The 26954-nt window shown below is 33.9% G+C and overlaps 1 protein-coding gene across 1 annotated transcript in view; it reads left to right on the top strand.

Annotated features, from left to right (window-relative positions):
* LOC106708095 (tyrosine-protein kinase-like otk) overlaps positions 1-23278 on the top strand; it is a 39878-nt gene extending 16600 nt beyond the window's left edge. Inside the window, exons 3-18 of the mRNA XM_045684665.1 lie at positions 13689-13754; positions 13914-14029; positions 14138-14288; positions 14659-14802; positions 14953-14998; positions 15437-15567; positions 15696-15839; positions 16157-16285; positions 16857-16964; positions 17677-17813; positions 18957-19085; positions 19587-19780; positions 20693-20804; positions 21639-21734; positions 22352-22477; positions 23138-23278. Of these exons, the coding sequence (XP_045540621.1) occupies positions 13689-13754; positions 13914-14029; positions 14138-14288; positions 14659-14802; positions 14953-14998; positions 15437-15567; positions 15696-15839; positions 16157-16285; positions 16857-16964; positions 17677-17813; positions 18957-19085; positions 19587-19780; positions 20693-20804; positions 21639-21734; positions 22352-22477; positions 23138-23269 (1961 nt within the window). The 3' untranslated portion in view covers positions 23270-23278. The remainder of the gene's footprint in view (positions 1-13688; positions 13755-13913; positions 14030-14137; positions 14289-14658; positions 14803-14952; positions 14999-15436; positions 15568-15695; positions 15840-16156; positions 16286-16856; positions 16965-17676; positions 17814-18956; positions 19086-19586; positions 19781-20692; positions 20805-21638; positions 21735-22351; positions 22478-23137) is intronic.
* Positions 23279-26954: the final 3676 nt, after the last annotated feature.

Here is a 26954-nt window from a genome sequence, read left to right as displayed (position 1 = left end):
TGCCCTCTCACTACGACAATTAGTACTGTAAGTTATTGATTTTAAGACCTCTTTTGTTCCTCGTTGTTCTCGTAGAAGGATTTGGTGATGATGATATTTTTTTTTTTAATAGAATTCCGTACCTGGAAAGGAAGAAATGGGACCGTTAAAGGACCACTTTGTTATCCGTCTGTCTGTCAGGAAGTTTTTTTACAATATTTATACATGATAAACTGATTTTAGGGATTTTAAAGATTATTATTGATTCGATTAACATTTCACTCTAAAACCAGCCCGGTGAAATACCTCGACCACACAGAAGACAGGCGTGAAGTGGAAGTAATTCCGCGCACAGTCTGATGAGTGTGGTGCCGGAGGCCTAATCTTAGTTATCTTTCCCTTCCCACCCTTTTCTTATAAGGAATGGATGGGAAGGGGAGGTGGATTGGATGGAGGAGGAGATGCATAGGAAGGTTAAATATTCTCTTTTTGTCCGTCTCCTCCTTCGTAGATTGAGGGTAGGCAACGCATCTGCAATTGCGAATGTCTATGGGCAGCGGTCGCTTCGCCATTTCGTCGAATTCATGTGGCCGCTTGCTCGTTAGCCACCTTGTAATATAAAAAAAACTCTAAAACACCTGTAAATATGTTGCCATCACTTTCATACCTTTAAAAATACCAGAGACAATTAGCAATGATTTTTTTTTATGAAATCTATATTCTCGGTCTAATTTTTAAAGTGATAGCGTGAATGTAATACAGTGCATGTACTGGATCAATGTGTTTACTGCACGCACGAATAGTATCAAATTGCCTTTTAAACTAAGTAAATTCTTTAACAGCAAGAATTCACAAGGGTTCTCTGTACTTAAGGAGGGTTTCCACTAAACGTTTTTTGTAGTATTGATAAACATTGTTACAAATCTTATAACTATTTTAGACATTGTTAAGAATATTGATAGTATACGTTGTAAAGTTTTTAAATATGAAATGTAGCTGATTTGAAAGAAAATGAGGTCTTAGTGGTGTATTAGTTTGAGAAATATAGATTGTGTTGCTTTTTTTAGCCGACTTCAAAAAGAAGGAGGTTATCAATTCGACTGAATTTTTTTTTTTATGTGTGTTACTGTGAATCTCCGCCCCTGGTGGTCCGATTAAAATTATTTTAATCGAAAGGAAGTGCTTGCAGATGGGTCCCATTTTTTTGTTTTTTTTTTATTATGTAATCATAACATCATAACTCTCATCGTTGGTTTCTGAGATTAAAATCCCTGTAAATCTCATATTATGATTATGGTCTCAGAAACCAACGATGAGTGTGATAGTGTTTGTAAAGATATTCAACTAAATAAAGTTGTTCATTGCGGTGTATTCATAAAAAAATAATTCTATAGCGCATAAAGAAGTGTCACATTATCTATGATTTCTAAACACATAATTAAACCACTCTGCGTACATCGTCAAATTAAATTAAGTCTTTACAAAACTGTAAATAAGGTGGGTGAAAAGTTGGCTGCAGTCCCAGTAGGGGTGAATGCAGGATTTGTATAGTGCGGTACCAATCCTAGATAGGGATGGAGTCATCAAGTGGCAGGTTTTATTTTGAACCTAGTGATGCGCTCGTTTATCGATAATTTTGAATGTTTAGTGAACTGTATTACCCACATGGTTATTCGTATCAGTTCTAAGCATTTATATAATCTAAGGTTATTTCATAATATGTGATCTAGAATGATTACTATCTGCAATATACAAATTCATTGGATACCATTTGGTAGCTTGGCACTAAAAGGTTTAAACTAATTCGCTCAGAATGTAGACTATAGTAAAAACTTTTACGACTTATCTTTTATAATTATTTGCCAGTAATTTTACTACTGATTAAGTAGTAAAATCTTGAAAATTTATCGAAATCGACAGTTCGTATTGACATCGCTAACAGCCCTATGTCATCGTCATCGACTAGTCTAGTGCACGCTTCGTCGCCTCCGTGCGTACCAATGAATACGGGAGCGTTCTTTTGTGTAAGTCCGTCCCTTTTATAATGTACTATCATGAGTGGGACGGAGCATTGAGGGTAGACGTGTCATTACGCCCGCGGCGCAGTTTTTTTCTACCAAGTATTTTCTCTTCGGTTTGATATCCAGATGAATATGACTTTCGATTGGTTTGCAAATGTGTTTGCAACACCTTTAAACTCAAAACAAGTTCTTGAAAAAACTAGAAATTTACGCTGCAAGTACAGCTGTTTTTAGTTCTGTCAAAGTAAATACTGTTTTAAATATTTTCAAAAGTTCTTTACAGTTATGCACTAGCGTTCTTCCGAAGTATGTATTGTTATATTTTTTTATTAATTGAGTTCCTCTAAAATCTGTACAGATCTCTAAAGTTGGCAATTTTTTGTCGTAAACTATTTAAAAATAAGCGCTGACAGTCGAAATCAAACATGGCCGCAGTCGGCGTATTGGCGCACTTTTTTCGCGCCCTTTGTCCACGCGGGAATGTCAGTGTGGCTAGTTTTTTTACGTTACCAAATTGACAGAGCATTGTTCGGTTCGTGAAAATTCCGGCCTGGAATAATTTATATGAGCGCCGTGTTCTTTTTTTAAATAGTTTTCGAATCGTTAGTGGATTAGAAAAGTTTTTGAACGTTCCCTATTGTTCTAAACTCGTTCGGGCTATTGTTTGTTTTTCGTCGGCTGTTCGCGATGCGTTCTGAAACCATTTAGATTCGATTGTTTTTTCTGAACGGTACGCTTTGGCTCAAACCGGAAGAGACGTTTGCCTGTCAGCTGCATATAACAGCTGTCGAGTTGCCTTTGAGAATTTTTAACGTAATTTTTTAAACACCTTGTAAACGAGGTCAGATAGATTGCCAATATTTGAATTTTGTTTCCTTATAATGTATCAAATCGTTACTCGATTTTTTTTCTTTGCCTTTCGTTAACACCATTAAAGATCAAACGTAAGAGTTCTAACATTTAATTGTTTACGTTTCTTAGATACATTTTTCCTGTTGAATGTTTTAATGGATTCGTTTTTTTTTTTGTATAAAAATACTGCTTCTAAAGATTAGTAAGAATGATAATAAACTTTTATAACTAAGCCAAGTTTTTCTTATTGTGTAAAAACTTAGATGTACAATGTGCCAAACAATAAAACCGTCTTGTTGAAAAACTTTTATCCTTTTTAAAAAGCATCTTTCACGCAAGAAGGCGCAAGTTTTTGCCGTGTTCAGCCTTACTTCTAAATGGTTTTCAAGTCCGAACATTTTCTTCGAGTTTTCAGCGTATTTTAGGACATAAAAAGATGTATTCTTTCCGATTTTACGGAGGACTATAGAAGTCTGGGAGGGTTTTCTTCGTCTGAATCGTTTGTGCTTTTGCTAATAAAAAAAATTGACATTTTACATCGCAATTATCTGTAGACTAATGATTGTTAAAGCTTTGAACCTAAAAAAGTTTTTTTTAATATAAAAGCTGAAGGTATAGCAATGGTATAGATATTCTGAACGCGTTCTAAAGTTCCTTTCATTTCCGTTGTCTGCATTTAGCAAAGAGGATTGTCTCTGGTTTATCTCAATGATACTGGCCAGTTGGAATCGATGTTTTGTTATCTGCTAAATCGATTCAGACGATAATTTTAGATATTTTCTGATTCCAAATTTGATTAACGACTTATGAACGAAACTTTGGATTGTTTTTTTTTACTGTACTACTAACAAGAGAAAAATAGCCACGTATAAATATAATTTTAGCGCATGTAGTGTTTCCCAAACATGTTTGTTATTGGATATACTTGTTTAATAAAATAGTTTCAACCATTTTTGTTTTCCTTCTCAAAACTAAAATAATCGTGTTTTCGATTTCATCGCCAATAAAAAACAGCCGTTATAATCGTAATATCATTAAGATTCATACAATGCTTCGATCCCGGGGCCATAACTGGAATGACGATCAAAACTCTATTATCCCCGGTCCCGGGAGAAATTTACATAATGTACCCGGAAACCTAATACAGTTGCATTCAACTTCTTTGACACTTGTTTGTTTAACATCGTAAAGGTAAAGAAAACTGTTCCATATTAAGTGATACACATTTTAGTGGTTGAAAAAAAAAGAAATGTCATGACATATTTTTTTTTGTTAACCGTGAGTTCCCATTTCGGTCCTGGTTTGTAATTTTATTAGATGTTACTTCCACTTCAGTGTAACTAACGCTAATGTGACTAACAGACTATCACAACAAACTACGTTTTATATTCATGCAGTAACTAGCTGTCTCCCGCGACTCCGTCCGCGCTGAATTAAAGCACATAATAAGCCTATATGTTCTTCCAGACTATGATCTACATCTGTGCGAAATTCATATATAAACCTTCAAACAAACATCCATCCATCCATCCATCTAAACATTTGTATTTATGATATTAGCATGATGAGTTTGGAAAAATAAATAACGAGCCTACTATATACATTCTGAGTAAGTAAATAAAAAAATTCCACGTTTCGTCTGATGAGTGCGTTGCTCTCATCTGTTCCAAAGTAGGCAAAGCATCTGCAACCTTTCGACATATTGCAGATGTCACTTCGTTATTTTAGCAATACATCTCTTATTTTTTTTAATAGTATCATTAGTAAAAAAATATATTTCACGTCTTGAAAAAAAAAAAAAATCTAACCATTTGCTTTAAATCCGACGTCGCATTGATGTTTAATCTGCCGTAACTCCCCCCCATTAAAGTCTTATTTAAATTTCGATACGAAAAAAACATTTCTCACCATGGTTGTATCTCGGAAAGCATAAAAACAATTCTTAGGCTTCTAACACATTGTTGCGAAAGCGAAACAATATCGAAGCTATACTAATTTTAATAGAAAGAAGCATAGTTTCAACAAAATAATAGTTAAACTCAAAACAAGAAACTATATCTTATGAAAATTGTGTATATATTGGGTTTCCACTCTCAACAAACTTGTTATAAAAGATGTTGGCTTCTTTAATTTTTTTGTGTAGAGACATGTTTTAATAGTGCCTTGGTAGTGAAAATTACGTATCGCTTTTGTTTCGCATTCACTGTATGCTACATGCCTTAACATTTCAAGTGCGAAATCCCGCCATTAGTAAGGAATAAAGCATGAATAAGTCTGGTCTGGACGATGTCTTAAGACTTTCTAAGTTAAATTACTTCGCTCTTTAGCTTAGCAACTTGAATCTTTCACACTAGCTGGTTACTTTTAATGGACGTCTGATAACTTACGTAGTAATACGTCGTGTTAATACGTGTATGGTTTATCAACTGAAACTTTTATATTTAATTGTTTGTTATTTTTATTGCCTTATTTTTTAATTATATAATACTAGTATTTGACCGTGACTTCGTGCTTGCGGAATGAAAAAATCTAGTTATATTAATTAATAGAGTCTACATCACCTGGGGATAGTGTAGTTTACCAACAGTGAAAAAGTTTTTCAAATCGGTTCACCAGTTTAGGAGTCTATTCAATGCCATGAACCAAAAAACAATCAAATCTTTCCCCTTTACTCGACCCTTTAATCGCCCGCGATTTCGTTCATGTGGAATAAAAAAAAGTAGCCTATGTGTATTTTCAGACTATGTTCTACATATCGACGCTGGAAAGCGTAAACGCTGTAACCCCGAAAGTATGAACTTTACAGGAGAGCCAAAAAATGATAACTCGTGAGCTGATACGCCTACAAGCATGCGGTATTTAGCAATGTTGTGTAGTTTGTGCTAACCTATAATAAAATCATTATCCTTTGATAATGGTTGAAATTATTAACGTGTGAAAAACATATTCGCGATTTCAAGGGTTACAGCGTTTATGCTTTCCAGCGTCGATATATGCCGAATTTCAGTGAGACCCGTTAAGCTGTTCTGAAGATATCTTCTAACAAACATCTATCCATACAACTACAAATTCGTATTTATAATATTAGTAAAATAAGTTTTAATATAGATGGACAGATTGTGTGAAAGAGGATTAAGTAAGAAGGGAGTGAATTTAATTATGACGGCTGATGTAGCATGGAAGAGTACAAGATGTCGATCCTACGTAGGAAAAAAGGTCTAATGATCACCATCATATCGTCTCATTTTCGTAAACTCAAGTTAAATAAAAAATATATAAGAAAGTATTAAGTACGAAACTTTTAAAAATTTCTTTCTCTACCCACTCCAAAACAGATGGTGGTTCGCGTCTGCGCGACGAATTTAGGTCGGAACGTGACCAAACTTGGTAAGAACAACCCTCCAGGGTTGCCAGGTGTCTTTATTACAAATTAATTTGTAGGATATTTCTACTTATGGAAGACAGTTGCTGTCTAAATATTTGTACAAAACTAAATTAATAGAGTAATTATAAATTGCCTATTAAAAGTTGTTCATTATCAGTCGTGGAAATTTCATTTGATGTAACTCTTATATTCGTTCTTATGTCGTCACTCGTGAGATTCTGCCGAAACATTGTACATTGTAAGAATATGTAATTTGCTTAAAAAAAACATATCAATATTTTTTAGACGCGTGTTGTGGTAGTGGAAAGCCTTATTTAACACTCTTTGAAAACAATCGTAGATCGTAAGCCTTGTCTATTTTTAACATTCTTATGTCGAACAAATAGGTTATTACGTAAAAAACACGAGCCTTCCGCACGTATTTCTCATCACGTACCAAATTTGATACAAAGCACAAAAAAACTCGAGGAAAATTGGGTGACGTAAAAGAATGCTCCAAAAAATTCAACTTATTTTCTACACGTGTAAGATTTTATTTTGTTTTTTGTATCTTTAACTAGAGTATGTTTCATTTAATTCAATGTTTCATTTTTATTTAATAAGACTATAGAGGATGATTTATTAAGCTATTCTAATTATTATGTGACATGAAAAATACCAGGGTAATAAATTGTTTAAACTTTCGTGAGACATCATAATTAATTAATTAAGAAACGGCTTAACTCACGTTTTGATCGTCCGGTGGCGGCACCGACTAGTGCGAGACGCGACGCGACCGCGAAGTCTTCGAATTAAACACTCGCCCTGAAGATGGACCCCCGATGGGTCCGAAACTAGTCGGTGCCGCCACCGGACGATCAAAACGTGAGTTAAGCCGTTTCTTAATTAATTAATACCAGGGTAATGAAACACTTTTAAAGATTTTTATGTGCTTGAAACATTACAAGTAAAAGGAGAAAAAAGGAGGTGCCAAAGTTTGATACTAGTGTTTTGGCAGCACAAACCTACGGATTGAAAGTTATAATCATTTCAAATATTACCCTATACTGCAAAGTAACTTTATAGTTTGACGTGTGAATTTTTCCTCTCATAACGCCTTTCTTTTCTAATTAATTAGCGGCTTCAAAGAACACACCCTTAACGCCGAGAACGCTCCCTTAACGTCAAAGAACGCAATGTGTAAATTACCCCTAACACTGATACTTTCTCTCATCCTATTTATGTTCACTGACCTTTGAAATGTCAAGGAAATATAGTCCTTATCACAATGTGATAAGGTGCACATGTAATTAGCTATTGTAGGGGGTTAAACTTCGACTCCTAATTCAATAAGTTGTAAGTTGGTTTACGTTAATCTTCGTTTAGCTTCCATTAGCAAATAGGTGAGTTTCGAGATTGTTTTTGAAAGTTCTAGAATGTTCTATTTGTGTACAATACAATAAAGCTATGCAAGGCGACTGCTTTTCTCACTACTATTAGTTATTTTTTTCCGAAATTAAAGAAGAAATTTTTTTCTAAAATTTTCGTTACTTTGTAACATCCTGTAGATTATTACTTGAGTAATTTTGAATTATTGGTTACTTCTTTAAAGCGTAATCGTAAAGTAGTATAAAAAAATTGTAGACAAATCTTTATTTAATTTTATAGTCCAAAAAAAATCACGTTTCCATCGTTATTTCTTTGGTCACTGTTTTCCAAAACTTCTGAAATCTCGTTCTGTATAACATTTTAGGCTGAAACAAGTATAATACCGCAGAAAAGTTTGCACAATTCTAACCAACTAGAACTACTAAGACATTCCACTGCGGGTAAACTTGGGGGCACAGATGTACGGAATCTCTTTACCAAGATCTGTTAAGAGTTTTTCTATGTGAATACGGATGAAAAACTTATTATTATAGGTGTTAATAAAAAAATAGACAAAAGTTTGCAATCTCTGTCTAACTCTGAGCTTAAAAGACTGAAAGCTGTTTATTTTGGTATTACTAAGTAACTATGAGTTCTACAGCCGAAAGATGTATATAAAGGAATATTGTTGTCTCAATTTTATTCAGAAGAAAAATAAGGACGTCATTGTTTTTATACAAGTGTTTTGTCAATGAAAACTCACACTAAAACATTCTATAAAAGTTCAAAAATAGCTCTACTAAAAGAATTCTTACATCAATAATACGTTCTCGGTTTTCATTCTAAGCACGTAGACAATAACTGTACCCGTCTGTCGGTTGGTGACAGCCCTAGGTAATTAATTTTAGGGCTGTACAGAATAAAGTGGAATATAAAAAGGAAAATATTATTTCTTAAATATATTCCGTTGAGACAATGGAAGTTTGATGTTAATTACGGAATGGGTGGTTTTATGATTTATCTCAGCCCGAAGGACAATACAAAAATCAATAAATAATTACAAGAGAGAAAAAATTAAAAAACTTAAAAGAATATTATATATGGAGGGTTGGTGGCTCAGGAGTTAAACACTTATCTTGCAATCTGTAGGTGCTGGGTTCGAATCCCGCAATGTACCAATGTGTTTTTCTATTTTCGAATTACATATGTACATCCATCCGATATTCTTACAGTGAAGGAAAACATTGTGATGAAATCTGTACATATCTGAGAAGAAATTCAAAATATACATGTGAAGTCCCGCACCCGCACTTCGCCAGCGTAGTTAACTATAGCCTAGTCACCCTTAACTTAGGGTAGGCTCCGAGCCCCTAAGTGGGGACGTATAGCTGATGATGAAAGTATATAATCGATGATCTTTAACCAAACTGAAAAAAAAAATGCATTTTCACGTTAAATTTTCTTTTTATTTATAAATTATACGTAGTTTTCAGTAAAAGCTGTACACGATTTTCATACAGTTTTTCAATATGTAAATAAGAAAAGTGTCGCAGTATAGAACACAAAAGGACTTAGATACAAAGTTTTGCGTTAATAAAGTTATGACTAATGATGCCTTAATACGTCTGGTGCCAGCTATTGTGGAATGCTGTAATGAGATTAATTTGGAGCGTATTGTTTGCTAAATTATCAGGTCAAATTGAGGCCATATATGTATTAAGATAATCCTATGTAGGTTTAAATGACTGGAAATCCATGATTCGGAAAATTCTGTTTTGTTGAAGTTTGAAAACTTCGACAGTGAACTGCCGAAACGGATACAAAACTATCCTATTATCACTGTTTATACCAAAAGGAATTTGAGGGAATTTGACATGTTTGTCAACAGTGGAAACCCAAAAGAAAACTGTTTATAAACTCTGCTTTATCATCGACCACTGTTTGTATTAAATTTCACCCTTGCATAATTTTAATTCGATCATGAAAAAAAATTAAACATCTCATTCAAGTCATAATCAACCTTATAGTAATGGCAATAAAGGCGTTTATTAAAATATCTGGAATACTTAGATTAAGTATTTTTACGACTACCCTTAAAACGTAAGCGTCTCCACGTATCTATAAATGTAACGTTTAAGGGTCCAAATTCCATCAAGCTGAGTTTACGACTTTTGGGGGGTGAATTATAGGGGATGGTGGTAGTTGGATAGAAAGGAGAGGGTAAGTTTTAATTGTCACGAAGTGCTTCTGTCTAATTAAGATTTTATGTTTTTTTCGTAAAGGAATTTGGACAGTTGAAATTGGTGTTAGAACTAAGTAGAGCAAAATATTCAATTTGACTTATTTAAAACTAGCTGTTGCCCGCGATTCCGTCCGTGCGTTAAAAAATAAACTTAATTCTTAGCCTGTGCGTTCTTCCAGGAGGCTATGTTTCTACATCTGTGCCAAATTTCATTAAGATCCATTAATCCATTCCGCAGATACCTGTTAGTAAGATTTCAATTTAAATCAAATTCTGTCACCTTTGTCTTTTTTGGCTTGTTTATCAGACTTTATTTCGTATCAATATATATTCAATAACTTTTCAAATATATTTTGAATTTAGAATATGTATGGAAATATGAAAATATCTCGAAACTGTTGGAATCACAGCCCTTTATCGAAATTGCAACGCTGTAACATCACGTCAGAATGGATTCTGTCTAATCTAATACAACTAGCTTAGGATAGCCATGCGTTTAGAAGATACAGGACTCCCCTTTTACAAAATAGAAATAGTAGCATTTTGTTCGTGCTAGTAGTTAGTGTGAACCATATTATCATTGAAATATGTATTTTGTTTTACTTTGCGTTTTATCTTTAGGTGTCGCTCAATCTTCATTTAATGCGATTCAATTTTCTGTATTTTTTTTAGGTTTTGTTGTTTTCCTAATCAATATAGCAATATTTTTATGTTGAAATGATGCAAATGAATTTGGATAACCTATGATAAAGTCATTTTTAAAAAGCAAGTCGCTGAGCCGAAGAAATTTACGAGATAATAACAAAAGGGAGATAAATTTTCTTGTACCTAACATTTCTTGTCCATATTTTCTGTTATTTATTTGTGGTAACTATATTAATGCAAGTGGAGCGACATGGTAACTTCCAAGGAGAATTTCGCTGGGGGGGCGCGCGCGTCATAAAATTTTACGAGCGGTTTCCATAGCAACGCCGCCATTACGCCACGTAGTGCACGAGACTACCGCGAGGGGCGCCCGCGTGCTTAATTCCTTTTTATTGCCTAAATAAGTAATCGATCTTGGCCAGTTGTTTAAATTCATATCAGTGTTTATAGCATTAATTTATCTAACTTTTTATAGTTCACAGTAAAATATTTAAATTAATTCACTTGAGGGACGTTGATTAATCACGCGTTGTTTTTATTAGCAACTTTTGACCGCCATCCCCCTCGATGGTGTGTTGAGGTATTAGCCTACCCCTCTCCCTATACCTAAAATAATGTGTAATGATTAGTTCCAAGTAATATTGACATTTTCAAAATATTATTAATTTTATTATAAAATTTACGTCATCAGACAGAAAGTCTTTTTTAAACTCTGCTGCAAAACTTATACAAAACATATTGTTCTCCCTCTCTCCCTTTCTTTGCCAAAACAGGGATAACGATATGTTTGTACATGCTTCTGCAGTACAAGCCGACGGTAAAGTACAATAACTTATTATAAAGATAGAGTTCAAAGTAGTATGTGTACGCTTTGTATATTTGTGACCATCTTTTTGATAGATTTCCAAATATCACTACAAGCGTTTACATCCTACTTAGTTATTTGCGTCCATGATAAGGATTTATAGCACTTACAGTTTGTTTAGGACACATTATCTGTACTACACAGATGATATCGAATAGAGAGTGTCATGTTTGTGTTATAAATAATTTTTTATTCGGCCAGTAGGATGTTCGCCTAAAGATAGGTGACATATTGATAAGTGTAAATTAAGTTTTAATACGGGACTAATCGCCACCCAAGTAGACACAAAAGAAAGTATTGACCGTAGAAGAACTTAGGGTACTTCAAGAAGCAAGTGTTCCTTTTTCTTAAAGGCCGACAAATCATCTGTAGTTCATCTAGTGTTGTGGACGTCCGCATCGATCACCGAGGTAATCTCGACGCTCGTTTGCTCCCTTCTTTTATAAAAAAAAGAAACCACGTCATGGTAAAATGTATGATTTTGTGTTGAGTATGGTTTTCATTTCTCCTCAAGTCGAAATCTTTATTTTCATTGACAATTTCGACCATCTTCTTTATTACCAATCCCCGGCTAATCATACAAGTATGGTGTGAAGTCGCATAAAATATCGCTTATGATGTCCTAGACTAGAGGCGAGGCAGTGCACCCGCCGAAGCGAGTACAGTCGAACTATCTTTTCTCAACGTGACTAAGAGAACTTTTGCAAATGTGGTAACACTGCGTAATATTATTAATCCCGAAACATAATTCTATCTACTTTCTACATAGGAGAACGGTATCCGTTTGTTTGTTCTCGATTCGTTCGCCGGCTGTACACAGGTTAAAAACTACAAAACGCTGGGACGGCGTAACATAAACATATGCGCTGCGTTTATGACGCCGACCCGACATCAAACGCAAGCCGATACTTCTGGACAATGCCCTTCCTACGGGGACTATGAATTTATTGTTTTTAAGGATTTTTTGTAAATTTTTTTTCGAAGCTGCCTATATGTAATCTATTAAATTTCTTTCGCTTGCGCCCCGATATGGAAAAGTGTTAAAAGTTATGTTATGCCTATAAAGTACCTTTAATAAATTATTTTCATATTTACCCTCCATCCTAACAGATCATAGCAATAAGCCGAGAGATAGTTTTGAGAAGACTTAGATTATCGCAAAATAACATTTTAATATTAGACTGTCAATATAAAAAAATTAACGTAATCGATTCATTTTAAACAGCATAATATACAAGTTGTATACACAGAAAGTATTTTAACCTTACAATTTAACTGAAATTATATATTTAATTCGGGACTATCTCAAAGTCCTATACTTCATGCTTACCCTACACTCACTAAATATACCCCGTCCATCCCCGGCCTGTTAGCCATCACTCCTTATTGGAGGCGGGTGGCGAGTGGCGACCAGTCGTCACTTATCACTTAGCCCCCGCACGGACGGACAGACAAATATTTGTTTGACTATACCAGGCATTCCCAAACTTTTATCTTGTCGACCCAGGGCAGTATTGACAAAAGTCTACAAAGAGTGCGGGACGTTCCGGGCCTTGGGGGCCGCCAGCCAATGTTCTATTTTAAGAAGCCTGACCTTTGTACCAGGTTGCTCAATCTGGTTAAGACCTGCGTAGACCTATTTTAAAATGTTGTCTTCTGTAGACTCCAGGGTGTCTAAATCATTTTGGGAACCACTGGACATTAGTTAATTGCTCGCAATACCAGTCGACAAGCATGCCACAAGTTCGTGGCTACGTAAATATTGATTGTAGATCAGGTTTAAAGTATTTTTAAATACACAATGGCGGAGTACAAAGACAGAAAAGTCTTTAAACTTATAATTATGGTTTAACTAGTTGTCGCCCGCGACTATGTTCGGGCAGAATTAAAAAAAAACTTTATAAGTAGCCTATGTGTTATTTCAGACTATATTCTACATCTGTGCCAAATTTCATCAAGATCTGTTGAGGCGTTCCGAAGATACCTTCAAACAAACATCCATCCATCCATCTAAAATTTAGCATTTATAATATTACGTATTATTAGTAAGAAGTAAGATTTATAATATTAGTAACATAACACTTAAATGCTAGGAAAAATGCACATATCTAACTATTGCAATTTGTAGGATTTAGTGGAGACAATATAAAACCCATCTAAGTTGGACAAAAGAGGACTTTACCGACGACGTGCCAAATTAAATGCCGGATTATATAAAATAGGTTCTGTGGTGACCTCTTTACTTGTTTAATATAGGACGCTTCTTCTATTGTTAAAGTAAAAAAAGCAAGTTGGGATTTTAATTTAAATGTTGGTGAACTCTGCGTGTGCTGATTTCTTATTATTTTTCAGATGTACATCATTCGGCGCATAGAATTAAAGCTCATCGACCCAGCCGGAGACATAGAGCTGCCAATGGTATATTATTGCTTTTTTTTTCTTTAGACATTTTGAAGATAGCTTTGTAAAATATTGTTTTAATTTAAAAAAATCTAAGTAAGACAATTAATACACCTTTTTAAATTCTTTGAAACTTGGTTTTAATATATCACAAATCAAATGTTTTTTTTCGTGTAGATGGCGCGCTGCGTTTCGATCCGGAGCCCTATAACCGCAAGCTGGGACTGAACTCCTCGGGGAAGGTGCACTGCAAAGTCGCCGGTGGCGTAGCACCAACTGTGCAATGGTTTTTGGTATGTTAACATTATTACTGTGTCTTTCAAATGCAGAAACATCCTTACAATATCTAGCTAGCTCTGTTTCATCAAAGATAATGAGAAGGATGACAATATGTTCCGCAGAACGAACAGGACCCGTTACCTGAAGGAGTGACGTCACAGAACGGAACTCTGCTGGTGACGGATGCGTCACGCCGTCATTCCGGCCAGTACACCTGCCGTGCTACTGATGGAGATCATTCTATCACCGCCAAGATTACTCTGGATGTTGTTGGTGAGTGAGACATTGAAGTTTAGATGTATGACTCTATCTATCTCTATCATTCTTGGTTAAGAGAGTCGGACTTCATTGCGTTGATTCTTTCACTCGGTCAATATTTTACTTCGCATTGTTTATTCAGTGACAAAGGGGTTGCCTGCGAATGGACGTAGTTGCCGAGTAGGTCTTAAGAATCTTCTAGATTTAAAAATTGTATAGATGGATTTACTCTTTTATGGAAACCATTATAATTGCAGTATGCAAATTTCTTAATTGGTTCCTAGCAACAGATCTAAAAAGTAGGATTTGTCATATTAAATATAGATTAAGTGTTGTGCAAACTAAGGGTAAGTCAGACTGATTATAATAAATTGTTATGTTTCAGTATCGCCACGTGTAATAGAACCGGAAGCCGGACAGCAGAGGCACGTGTCCATCGGACAAACAGTCCGGCTGGACTGCCGGGCGTCCGGAGATCCGCCGCCCACTATACACTGGGATCGCAACTTGACCGTTCTTAATAGACAACGTAAGTTGAGCATCACTAGAGAATTTGCACGTGTCTGTGCAGAGAGGATGGCAAGGCCACATGTCTGGATAGTAGAGACACGTGTCCGGATAACAGATACGCGTGTCCGGATAAACTTTTTAATTATATCACGAATTTTTTCGGTTTCAGAAAATGACGTAGATGAAGAGGGTGGAGTTAACGCTTCATTTTCAAGGTATTTAAGTCGTAGATATTGTATTTTTGTTCCTTTAATTTTTAAAGCACCAGTTATCCTAACTTACTTTTCTGTTTATTCTTTGACTAGTAGTTGCCCGCAACTTCATTCGCGAGGATTAGAGAAAACTTAACGAAATTTTAAAAAATATAGCCCATACTAGGTGATAGTATAGCTTCCCAACCGTGAAAGAATATTTCAAATCGATTCCGTAGTTTCGGAGTCTATTCAATGCAGACTAACAAACACACAATCAGATCTTTCCTGTTTTTAATATAAGTATAGACTTATTTATGTATACAGCAGTTATCAAATATGTTGTAGGCTCGGAACATCGCACGAATCGCTGCGCAGACTTCAAATTTACGGTGTAGTGAGGCGTACTTGAGCAGACAAGATATTTGAAAAGTTGTATACTATTAGTCTATTATCTTTCAGATTGCTCCTCTTAAAGAATGGTTCTCTACTAATTCGGGATGCAGTGGAACAAGACTCGGACAGATACGGGTGCACTGCGGGCAGTGCCGCCGGTCTGGACCGGAAGGAACTGGTCTTGATCGTACATCCAGGTAAAAATTATCCATACCTAGATGTTACACTGTACTCAGAGACGTTAAGTGATTTACTGAGTGCAACACTGTGTTGGGACATTAGACTACTGTCTGGCAGGTGAATTATTTAATCATTTTTTTTTCAGAAGGTGAATTACCACCATCAGAGTCAACTGGAGTAGCAGGCAAGGCGGTCCTAGTGTCTATCTCCGTAGCGGGAGCGTACATGTTACTAGTCCTTGCATTAATGGTCTACTGTAGAAGACGAAGACTGCAAAGAAGACAGAGAGGTATCTTGTCGAGTCTGTTACAATCAGAATTCCAATGTCTCCATTTCAAGTACTTAAAATGAACTAGTTGACTTAGTCTGTGGTACTCAAAGTGTTTGAGGGTCCCAAAATTTTTAGGGGGTCCTTGTTCTTAATTATGTACTTAACGAATATCTTTTAATGGTCACAATTAAAAACAAATATTTGGAAAAAGTGGCTAGATTTTTAGGGGGTCGTTAAATAGTTTTACTTACTGAGTTGGGGGGTCCTAACATAAAAAAGTATGAGTGAATTATGTAACTAGTTGATGTTCTGTTATTTAAGTTTTAATGTAACAGGAGAGAAAATGGAGTTAGAGATGCAAGAAGGACGAGAGAAGTTAGTGGAAGAGGGGGAAGAAGATAAAAAGAATCAAAATGGCGCTGCCGTGCAGAATGGAAGACTTTTGCCTATGGATAGAGATAGTGGTGAGTTATAATCACGCATAAGTAGATAGGGTAGGCAGAGATTATGAATACTAAATAATAAAACGTACACACATTTTGTAACGCAGGTTTCATCAATCACAGAATATGTTTGAATAATTATATTGGTAATAAAAAGCCTTATACTTACGACATGATTAAGGCTATATATTTTCACGCCATTAAATTTGGGAGGTGAGTAAATTGAAAAAAAAATATTATGTGAGAAAGGGACAAAAAATGCAAGAGAATAGGAGCAAAGATGGATAGTTGTCATGGTAACGGTAATTCTCAGCCAATGACAAAGGCCTTCGTTGTCATTTGAACATTTGTATTGTGACATTTGCAATTGAAAGTTTCACGTAATATAAGATGACGCCTCCGACTCTGACCGTGTATGTGTTCATTTGTGCTAAATTTTATTACGATCCGTTTAGCCGTTTTGTAAATACCTTCTAACAAACATACATCTAAAGATTAGCATTTTTTTTACGAAAAAGTATACGTGTCTTTGGTTTCCGTACAATAAATGTAACTTCATAATCTCTATTAATATTATATTTTATATATACAGGTGCGGATAATTCTGAAGTGTCCGGTATATCTAAAGCTTCTAAGAAGTCCGGACAATATGAGCATTTGTCAATACCACGGACATTGCTCACCGAAGAAATTACATTGGGTAAGTGAATATATACTTGTGTTTCATATAGATTTCTCGTAGACATTTTTCAAACTTTTACCAGTTTCAATGACCCCTTGATGGTACATTTCTTATTTAATTTGTGAATTTTATTTTCCATGTCATACAGGTCCATGTAACATGGACCCCCCAGGGGGTCATAACATAAAAAAGACATAGTAAGATACAGGCCGTCAAACTATTAACTATTATATAACAAAAAATTGCTAGAATGCTTATGAATTACATATTGTAATTTCGTTTTACTGAAGTCAGCTACACACTTTTAGTTTTAGCAGCACAGTCTTATGTATGTAAGTTAAAACTGAAAACAGCACAGTCATGTGGCAAACGAGGAAGAGGCCACCTGGATTTGTTGAAATATCGAAGCGACCGTTGCCCTTAAACATCCGCAATTGCAGATGCGTTGTCTCCCTTTAATTGTTGGAGGAGGGGAGGCAGAGAAAGAGAATATTTCCCCTTCCTAAGCTTTCCCTCCACCGTCAAATCCACTTGCCCTTTCCATTCTTTCCTTATAAGAAAATTGTGGAAAGGGAAAGTAGACTAAAATTAAGCCTCCGGCACTACAGTCTGTAGCTTTACATACATATTAACTGTACAGTTAGATTGTTCACTTCGATTGTGTCTAGTCAACTTTATGTCTACCGGGTCAGATAAGTTAGTCCTACTATAAGTACATGTTATTTGTCAGGTCGCGGTGAATTTGGCGATGTTCTGATGGCTAAGATAGATATTGTACAAGTTAGAAAACTGCGCACCAAAGAGGAAGGAGATTGTGAGCCGCAGATAAAACCTGTTCTTGTCAAAGTTCTCACCACCAAAGATGAGGTTTGTATACCGTTGGGTTTACACTGCAGAAACATCGGTACTTACACAATAGTATTACTAATTTACAGGAAATAAATAACAGATAATTTGTTATATAAAATGTTGTCTTTTTGTAAAAGTTTGAGAGACATGTTGATATTTTCAACTAATTCTAAGATTTTCTGCTTCATTCAACTCTTTAATGTTATTATATCACTTAGTAAAACATTTCAGCCATAACTGTTTTATATTTTCATTCAAAAAATTACTTTTTTTTTAGATAAGGTGAGACATAATTAAGTAACTAACGCTGTATAAAATATACTTTCTGAATACTGAAAGAAAAAGCAAGAAAGCTCTGTATAGCTACGAAGAATATTTTGACTAAAAATATGCATATCGAGGGGTGAAAGGCTATTTGTTTTAAGCTACATTTTTTGCGATATTGAAAATATCTCACTGTTGAAATTAATTAAATAACTCTTGTAAATACGTTCTTACAATCGATTAATTGATTAAAACTTCATTTATTGTAATTTTTAGATTAATTTACAAACGATTACTAAATTCAAACACTTTATTGTAAGTCTCATGAGGGTATAAATAAGAATTTTCCGGCGGCACAGGATCAGTCTCAGTACGACCGCCGGAGTGTTCAGAGCTCTTTAAGGAGGCAAAAACTCTGCTGAGAAATATAAGGATATTCATCAAAGGCTGCGTTTCATTTAAGGATGAGCAATGCTAAAAATGATGTTAGTGGTGCTACCACCACTGACGTTGTGTGTTTCTCAAACACTTCGGGCGGTGCTCATCCGACATATATATATTCAGAATCAGGGAATTTTTCTGATTCTGAATATATATAAGTCAATATCAATTCAAAATCAGAAAAATTCCCTGATTCTGAAAATATATATAAGTCAATATCGCAAAAAATGTCGCTTAAAACAAATAGCCTTTCACCCCTCGATATGTATATATATGTTAATTGTGTGCTCATCGTTATTCAAAATATTTGAGTAGTGAGATTTTGTTTTATAAAATAGATATTATAGCTTTTACTTGTATGACCTGTAATTTATATATTACCAATAAAATTGTAATTGTAATGTTTAAATTGTCTTATTTAGTAGAATAGTAATGTACTGTATTCTACCATCGTAGGTACAATTAGCAGAATTCCGTCGCCAGTTGGATATGTTCAATCGCGTGCGACATGAAAATGTCGCGCGACTGATCGGTCTGTGCAACGACGCGGACCCACACTACATGCTTCTCGAACATACAGACTGGGTGAGAGCTTATTGAGAACCTATTGTCACTTGAATTAGCAAATTTTAATTTAAAATCTATATTTATAGAATAGTTAGAAATATCAAAGGTGAAATGCTTCGTTTTTGTGTGTTTATTTCTAGTCTGAAGTCTTATTTCACAGTAATTTAAACTATGTTTAGTTTTTTTGGAACGAAGTTCCTTATCGCGCGTTGTGAAAGGGGGCTAGACGGAAAAAATTCTTACGAAAAGGACACTTTTTGCTATATTAAGTATGTTAACGACGAATGAGCGCTACTTCACCATGGCAACGACGTGACAATATATAACGAAAATTCATAGAAATAAAATGTACTTCTTGTGAAGACTTAAGTTTTTTATTCATAGAATAAACATTGGTTCCTTCACTAATTAATTGAAAGGAACTTCGTTCCAACCGGGTGTCCCAACACACCTCTCAAGTTTTTTTTTATTTATCTGGAGTCTATATTTTCAGCTATTTTACTATAATTTTATATACAGGGTGACCTGAAAAGCTTCTTAATCGCAACTCGCTCTGAAGAAGAGGACGCGGAGTACTGCGCGCGCGTTGGGCCCGCGTATGTACCGCGTAGTGAACGCCGCGCAGAACAACTAGGGCCGCACCACGCCGCGCTGCTCGCCGCGCACCTCGCCGCGGCTGCCGCGCGACTCGCCGCCAAGCGCATCACGCACAGGTAGCATTGCACTATGAAGAACAACGACCCCCTAAAGACCCCCCCCCCCCACTGATCATTACCCTTAGAATTGTGACCCCCAAACGATTAACATTGCTGGTTACTCATAAGAACAACGACCCCCAACACATATCTTTATTATAGTCACTGTAGCGTTAGAACATTGACCCCCAATGCCTTCAATAAGTGATTATTGTTGCTACTACACACCAAAATAGCACGAAGTTAGAGATTATTTCCCAACGCCCCTGCCCCCCATTCCCCCCATGGCCCCCTGGGTCAGCCACCATACAAAGCTAGAGAACATTGACCCCCAATGATTACTTGAAACTATAGTCACACAGAACATGAACCCCCCACAGCAAATGAACTAGATATACATAGGCAATATGCAGCTTTACTTCCAAATGTATGGACAAATTTAAAAACAATAATTAAAAGTAAAAAAAGTATTTAAAGGCAAGCTTTTATAATGGTCTTTGTAGCTAAAATTAAAAAAAATCTTTAAGACGATTCAATCTAGCCCAAGTTCGATGAGATTGTGATGTTTCATTGCGAAGTTCCCATGCCTTCCTTCCAATTCCATCATCAGAACAGCACCATGTTTTCATAATATTGCCATTGATTAATTTGTAATATTGTAATTGATTAATTTGTAATATTGCCATTGATTAATTTGTAATATTGCCATTGATTAATTTATAATATTGCCATTGATTAATTTGTAATATTGCCATTGGTTTATTTTGTAATATTGCCACTGATTAATTTGCTAGATTTGATGATAAACGTGAACATTTAAAACTAAACAGCTAGTAACAAGAAATGTGCCAAGATTTACCTGAAATATTTAGTGTTTTAGGATTAAATAAAGTCATCCATTGAGAAATTACAACCCATCTAATATAACAGGGACATAGCTGCGCGCAATTGCGTCATAACTTCCCAGTTGCAGCTGAAACTGTCGTATCCTGCGCTAACACGCGGCCCGCACTCGCACGAGTACTACAAGCTGCATGATCAGGTACAGTCGGAGAATTAAATTACCTACCCACTTACTATACAATTTCAGATATACTATCAGCGTAAGAATTATACGCACGAATATATGTTACTGTGACATGTTTTCTACAGGATTGACATTATAATAATAATAACTGCTTTATTATAACACTTGTATACACAATTATGTGGGAGCCTTGGTTCCTGAACTAGGGTAAAACCCTGTGTTTCAGGAGACAATCCCTTCCCCCTATCATTAAATTGATTTTACATTTATTGACAATAGTGACAAAAGAAAAGAAAAAAAACAATCATTTATAATTTTCAAAAAAAAAATGAATTAAAAAAAAACATTATTTGACTTGGCATAAATGACTCCAAATTACAATACCTTTTGTACTCTGTGCCATCTGTCAATTGAAGTGTCACAGGATCCTTATAAATTGTTGTCTTAGATTTAATTAGATTTTACATTTTCTATGTCTAAGTAAAAGAACTAAAACTAGCAATGCTTCAAAGGTTGTCGGTTTCTGAGACTAAAATACCCATTTAAAACATATCTCTGTTTTTTTTTTTTAAAAATCAGAGAGATGATGTCTTTTACAATAATTTTGGTGTCTGAAACCAATTTGAATATGTTAAAATAAGGCAACACTCAATTCTTAAACAATTTTGTTACTCTATGGTTCCATCTTGTGTGTCGAGAAAAGTGCACAGCTTGAAAAATTTAAGAGTTTGTAAAATTATAATAAACGTTTTTTTTTAATTCTGCAAGTATTCAAACATACTCTGCGAACAGAATATACTTGGGTAGGAAATAAACGTCCTCGACTGTATGTAGATAAATTTATTCCAGGTTATACCGCTGAGATGGCTACCTTCAGAGGCTGTACTTGAAGGAGATTATTCTACCAAATCTGATGTCTACATGTTTGCTGCTACTGTTTGGGAGGTATTTACATTTATAAAGATATAATAAAATAAGAAAACAGAGGGAAAAAATGTTGCCAGATTATAAACACAATTGACACAATGTTGCCATAATTAAAATTAATATTTAATGTTAATGATTTCAACAATATAAATACTAAATTAATAACTATTTATCAAACGCGAAAGTAAAGCGCAATTCGTTAAGAATTATTCAAAGTTTTCAAAAACGTATATAAAACAGAATACAGTTTTCTACCTTTTCATGTTAGAAGGTGGCAAAGATGTAAACGTCTACCTGAATTCGCCGAAATAGCGAAGTAACCGCTGCCCATAGCAGCAATTGCTGATGCTTCGCCTATCTTTAACTGAAGAGGGGCACAAAAAGATAACATTTCCCCTTCCTCCCCTCTATCAAATGATAGAGGAGGGGAGGAAATGTTTTGGAAGCGGGAAGGGAAATAATAGAAAAGGGCAGAGAATTTTCACTTCCCTTTTCCATTATTTCTTCATAAGGAAAAAGGGCTTAAAATAGTTTTCCAGACCTTTCTCATAATTTTAGAAAACGTAAAAAATCTTTGAAATTATCCAAATATAGTTGAAATTTGAAATCACTGATTTTGTAATTATTTTTTTCAGATTTATACAAAAGCAGAGTTGCCATTTGCTAAATTGAATGATAACTCAGTACTTGAGAGGCTGAAGACAGGCAAACAGGAATGGGTCACACCGTCAGCTATGCCGGACAAAATGGCCACATTGCTTGTAAGTTTACTGCAAATAATTCAAGAATTAATAGTCATTTTTCATCTATCTATATAGTCAGAAAGTCGTGTTAGTTACACTATTTATAACTCAAGAACGGCTGAATCGATTTGACTGAAAATTGGTGGGCAGGTAGCTTAGAACCAGGAAACGGACATAGGATATTTTTTACCCCGTTTTCTATTTTTTATACCGCGCGGACGGAGTCGCGGGTAAAAGCTAGTATAACATAAAGTGAAAATTCGTTTAGTACCTAATATTAAGTCTGTGATTAATCTTTGGTCAATTTTAATATGTAATGTATGGATGGATGTTTGTTTGAAGATATCTCCGGAACGGTTTAACGGATCTTGATGAAAGGCACAGATGTAGAACATAGTCTGGAATAACACATAGGCTATAAATAAAGTTATTTTTTTTATTGATCATGGGCTAGTCTTAAACTTTACCAGTCGCCCATTGGTCGAAATTTTTACAATAATTCAGAAATAAAGTTTTTTTTTATATTATTACTGATTAAAAATAATTCCACATTAACTTCAACTGTGTCATATTTTATATTCATCAGTTCACGCTATTTCTTTAAAAAAAGTTAGAAAGTTTTTTTTTTTATATTACAAAAGGTAATAAATAAGTAATAAATATATTATTATTTTCTAGAAACGCTGTTGGAGTCACTCGCCCACAGATCGTCCGCAATTTTCAGAAATATGTGAAGAAGTTGGTAATATATTGAAAGAAATCACCGCTGAGAATGCATCTCAACACTCACAGACAGAAGTAGAAGAATAAAGAATAAAGAAGAAGAAATTAATTTACTTCTAGAAGTAAGCACTTGAGTTGGCACGTGGAGCAGACGTGAACTCTTATTCTCTAGGTGCCAACTCAAATGTCAGGTACTAGAACGATCTTTTGACGTTGATATTATTATCTATTGTATATAGCTTTGCCATATTTGAGATTTTTTTGGTGTTTTTTTTTATTTTAAAAGTGCTAAAAGTTTTTTTACATGTATTTTGGATGCTATTTATTTTTTATTCTAATTTTGGTATTTTTAAGACTGCTTTTTTTTATATGTTTTTATTGTCTATGCTTTATGTGGTTGAAAATTCTAAAACGTCAAATGTCAGAATTAGGCGGGAAAATGACGTTGAAAATAAAATATAAAATGCCTATTAAAGTTGAAATCGTAACAAATTTGAAGGGAAAAGAAAAAACATTTTTGCTGTGGTATTTTTTTTTTCTTTTGATACTAAAGGCTATATAGACTTAGATAAAGTTATTCAAAGACTTTTTTAGCATTTAGAAGATTAGTCATTTTGATGCATTTACAGCGTTTTTATTGCATTTAGTGTAAATTAGGGCTAATTCTAAGACATCGAAAAATGCCAAATTGGTTTAACAGATGTCATATTGACAGATGACAGTTGACAGCAAGAAATGTCAAATGAAATTTTGATCTAGTATTAGAATTTTTTTTCATGAATAACGTTAAAATATAGTCGCATAGATGTCAAGAATATATAATTAAGTTAGTTTAAGTGAAAAACATAAGCTAAAACGATACTGCCATTGATGTATATAGAATTTTCTAGTATTTAAGACTGATGTATTCTAGATTTAAGTATTAGATTTAGTTTTTCTTTTCGTCCGGTATTACCTGCACGTCCCGATACAATCGAAATTTGTAGAATAATAATTTTAGTGTAATTTTAAAGTTTTCAGTATCGAATATCGATATTAAATCGACTAAAAAAATCGAATTTCAAAACTTATAACCGATTAATCGATAAGTGGATGAATGCAAACAGTTGCTTTTGCCTTTACCTCGAGCTCTGTATTAAAAAAACAACTGTCAAATATAAAAAAAAATCTTCCTAATGTTCTGTCGGTATTCGATACTAAAACTTAGAAGTAATTTCACAACTTATTGTGAACATATTCACGCTCTTAACTAAAAAAGGTAAACAGATATTATGAATCCAAGATAAGACTCCGTAGTCCAAATTTTAATCGTCTTCCCTTTCCCATCCTTATAAGGGAAGAGTGAGTTTTGACAGGGAAATATTTAAGAAAGGAAAAATCTTTCCGTACTTCCCCTTGTAACTTTTTTTCACAGATTTTTTATGGGGGGTTACTTCGCTCTTTTAGCGAAATCAGGTGGCTGCTTAGTCGTTTGACATATTCTATACAAAAAAATCTACAAGTTCACTTATCGATACATATTTTCATCCCTTTCAGTATTTTTCAATTCGACTGAATTTTTTTTTTATGTGTGTTACCGCGAATCTCCGTCCCTGGTGGTCCGATTTTGATAAAAATTATTTTAATCGAAAGGAAGTGCTTGCAGGTGGGTCCCATTTTTTTGTTTTTTTTTTTTTACAAAATAGAGACAACAATCTATATATATATATATATAAAAGAAAGTCGTGTTAGTTACACTATTTATAACTCAAGAACGGCTGAATCGATTTGACTGAAAATTGGTGGGCAGGTAGCTTAGAACCAGGAAACGGACATAGGATAATTTTTACCCCGTTTTCTATTTTTTATTCCGCGCGGACGGAGTCGCGGGTGAAAGCTAGTGTTAATACAATTTAAATATTATTTAATCACAATAAAGTTGTGAAATAACTTAAAAATAACCCTCATTTTGGTGCCATTTACCCAATTTTTGATTGAAAATTTTGTATTTTGTACATTTAATTGATACCAGATTATGCATTTATAGGTTAGTTTTTGACTATAGAAAAACATAAGTTATTAATATCTAAGGTTTTCTATAGTTTTATAATAGAAATAATAAGATTTTTAGGTAGTTATTTTTATTTTATTTAAAAATAAAGTTTGTTCTATTTTAAAGATGTTTAGTTAAAATAGTTTGACATTACTTTTCTTTACTGGCAAAGGTTTCGATGTCATTCAGCCAACATTTAATTTAAAAAAAAAGATTTAAATTAAAATACTTTGAATTCAAAAATTAAGTCAAAAAATGTTAGGTGCATATTTTTTTGATATTGTCACAAGATCTCATGATTAATGTTTAGAAATTAGTTTTTTTTATGTGTTTTTTTATCTGTATGATGAATTGTGAATGTGTGGAAAATAACGTTTTCATATTTTATTGATATTAATTTATTTTTATATACAAAATTGAACCTAGACATAACTAACTCTATAGATAGTTTTTTTTATTATTAAATTTTTTGTATGGATGAATTTTTACTGTATTTATATAGAAACTTTTTTAAATTGTGAAATTAAAAATGTAAGAAAGGAAATATGGAAAGCTAATGCGTAAACGAAAAAAAAAAATGTTTGTTTTCGCAAACATTTTAAAAGCATTTATACGTAAATTTGGAGTGTCTGTATGAAATTACGAATAAAAGATATTTTTAAAATGTTTGTATGACTGTTTGTACGTCTGTCCGCAAGGATGCGTTAGTTCCAGGTATTTTTTTAATACTGCACTGACAAACCTCTTTTTTTTTCTTTTTGGAATTTTTTTTGAATAGTTTAAATGTATGGATGTAAATGTATGTATCGGATGAATGTTAATAACTATCGTATTAATATTTCTAGTTTTTAGTATATAGTTTATATATAGTTTAGTTGATTTTGAATCAACAATTTTTTTAGGTTAGAATTTTTTTCTTAATAGTTTAAATTAGCTAGACATTTAGTATAAGGGCCTTACATTTACGAATCATACCGTAGGATTACACTGTCACAAAAATATCGTACATCTTGAAAAAATGTTTTGTTCATGTGTTTCTGTAGTGGAAACTATAAGGATACAAGTTACGCAGTAAGTGTAAAACAAATTATTTGTTAATGTATCTACAAATCTTCCCATCTGAAGTTAGTAACAGAATTCATTTCAGTGCGATAGAGACAGAACGCATTGCGGGAAAGTGTCATTTTTGACATTTCTCTAATTTGTTGCTAACTTCAGATGTGTAGATTTATTTTAAAAACATTGTGTCAATTTGGTACTATTATTAATGTAGAAAAATATTTTAAAGGTAATTATTTTCGTCAATGTCGTATTCTTAATCCTTCAATGAAAAAAAAATTGTGTAAAAAATGGCTTATAGCTTTCTTATGTTGTATGTATTTTAAGGTTATATTTATTGAATGAACTAAAATTATTTATGGTTTTCCATCATTTAGTAAAGGTTTGTAATGTATTTTTTTTTATTTCTCTGAAATTTTCCAACTTAAAAAAATTTGTCAATACAAGGCCTAATTTAAATAATAAAAAAATATTAACAGTATGTTGTTTGTCAGTAATGTTTAAAAACTACCTGTAAAATCTTACCGTTTTTTCCCAGTTCTTAAGTAAAAATGTGGCAACATTTCTTAAATGTCAAATTTGAAATTTTAATTAGTAATGTGACTTCGTTATCGATATTATAGTTATACCTGTAGAAGATTTATAAGGTATTTTGAACTATCCGGTGAAAAGAGATACATC

The sequence above is a fragment of the Papilio machaon genome, chromosome 27 (assembly GCF_912999745.1).
Source record: "Papilio machaon chromosome 27, ilPapMach1.1, whole genome shotgun sequence".
Taxonomy (NCBI): Eukaryota; Metazoa; Arthropoda; class Insecta; order Lepidoptera; family Papilionidae; genus Papilio; species Papilio machaon.
This window is presented reverse-complemented; position numbering and strand designations above follow the sequence as displayed.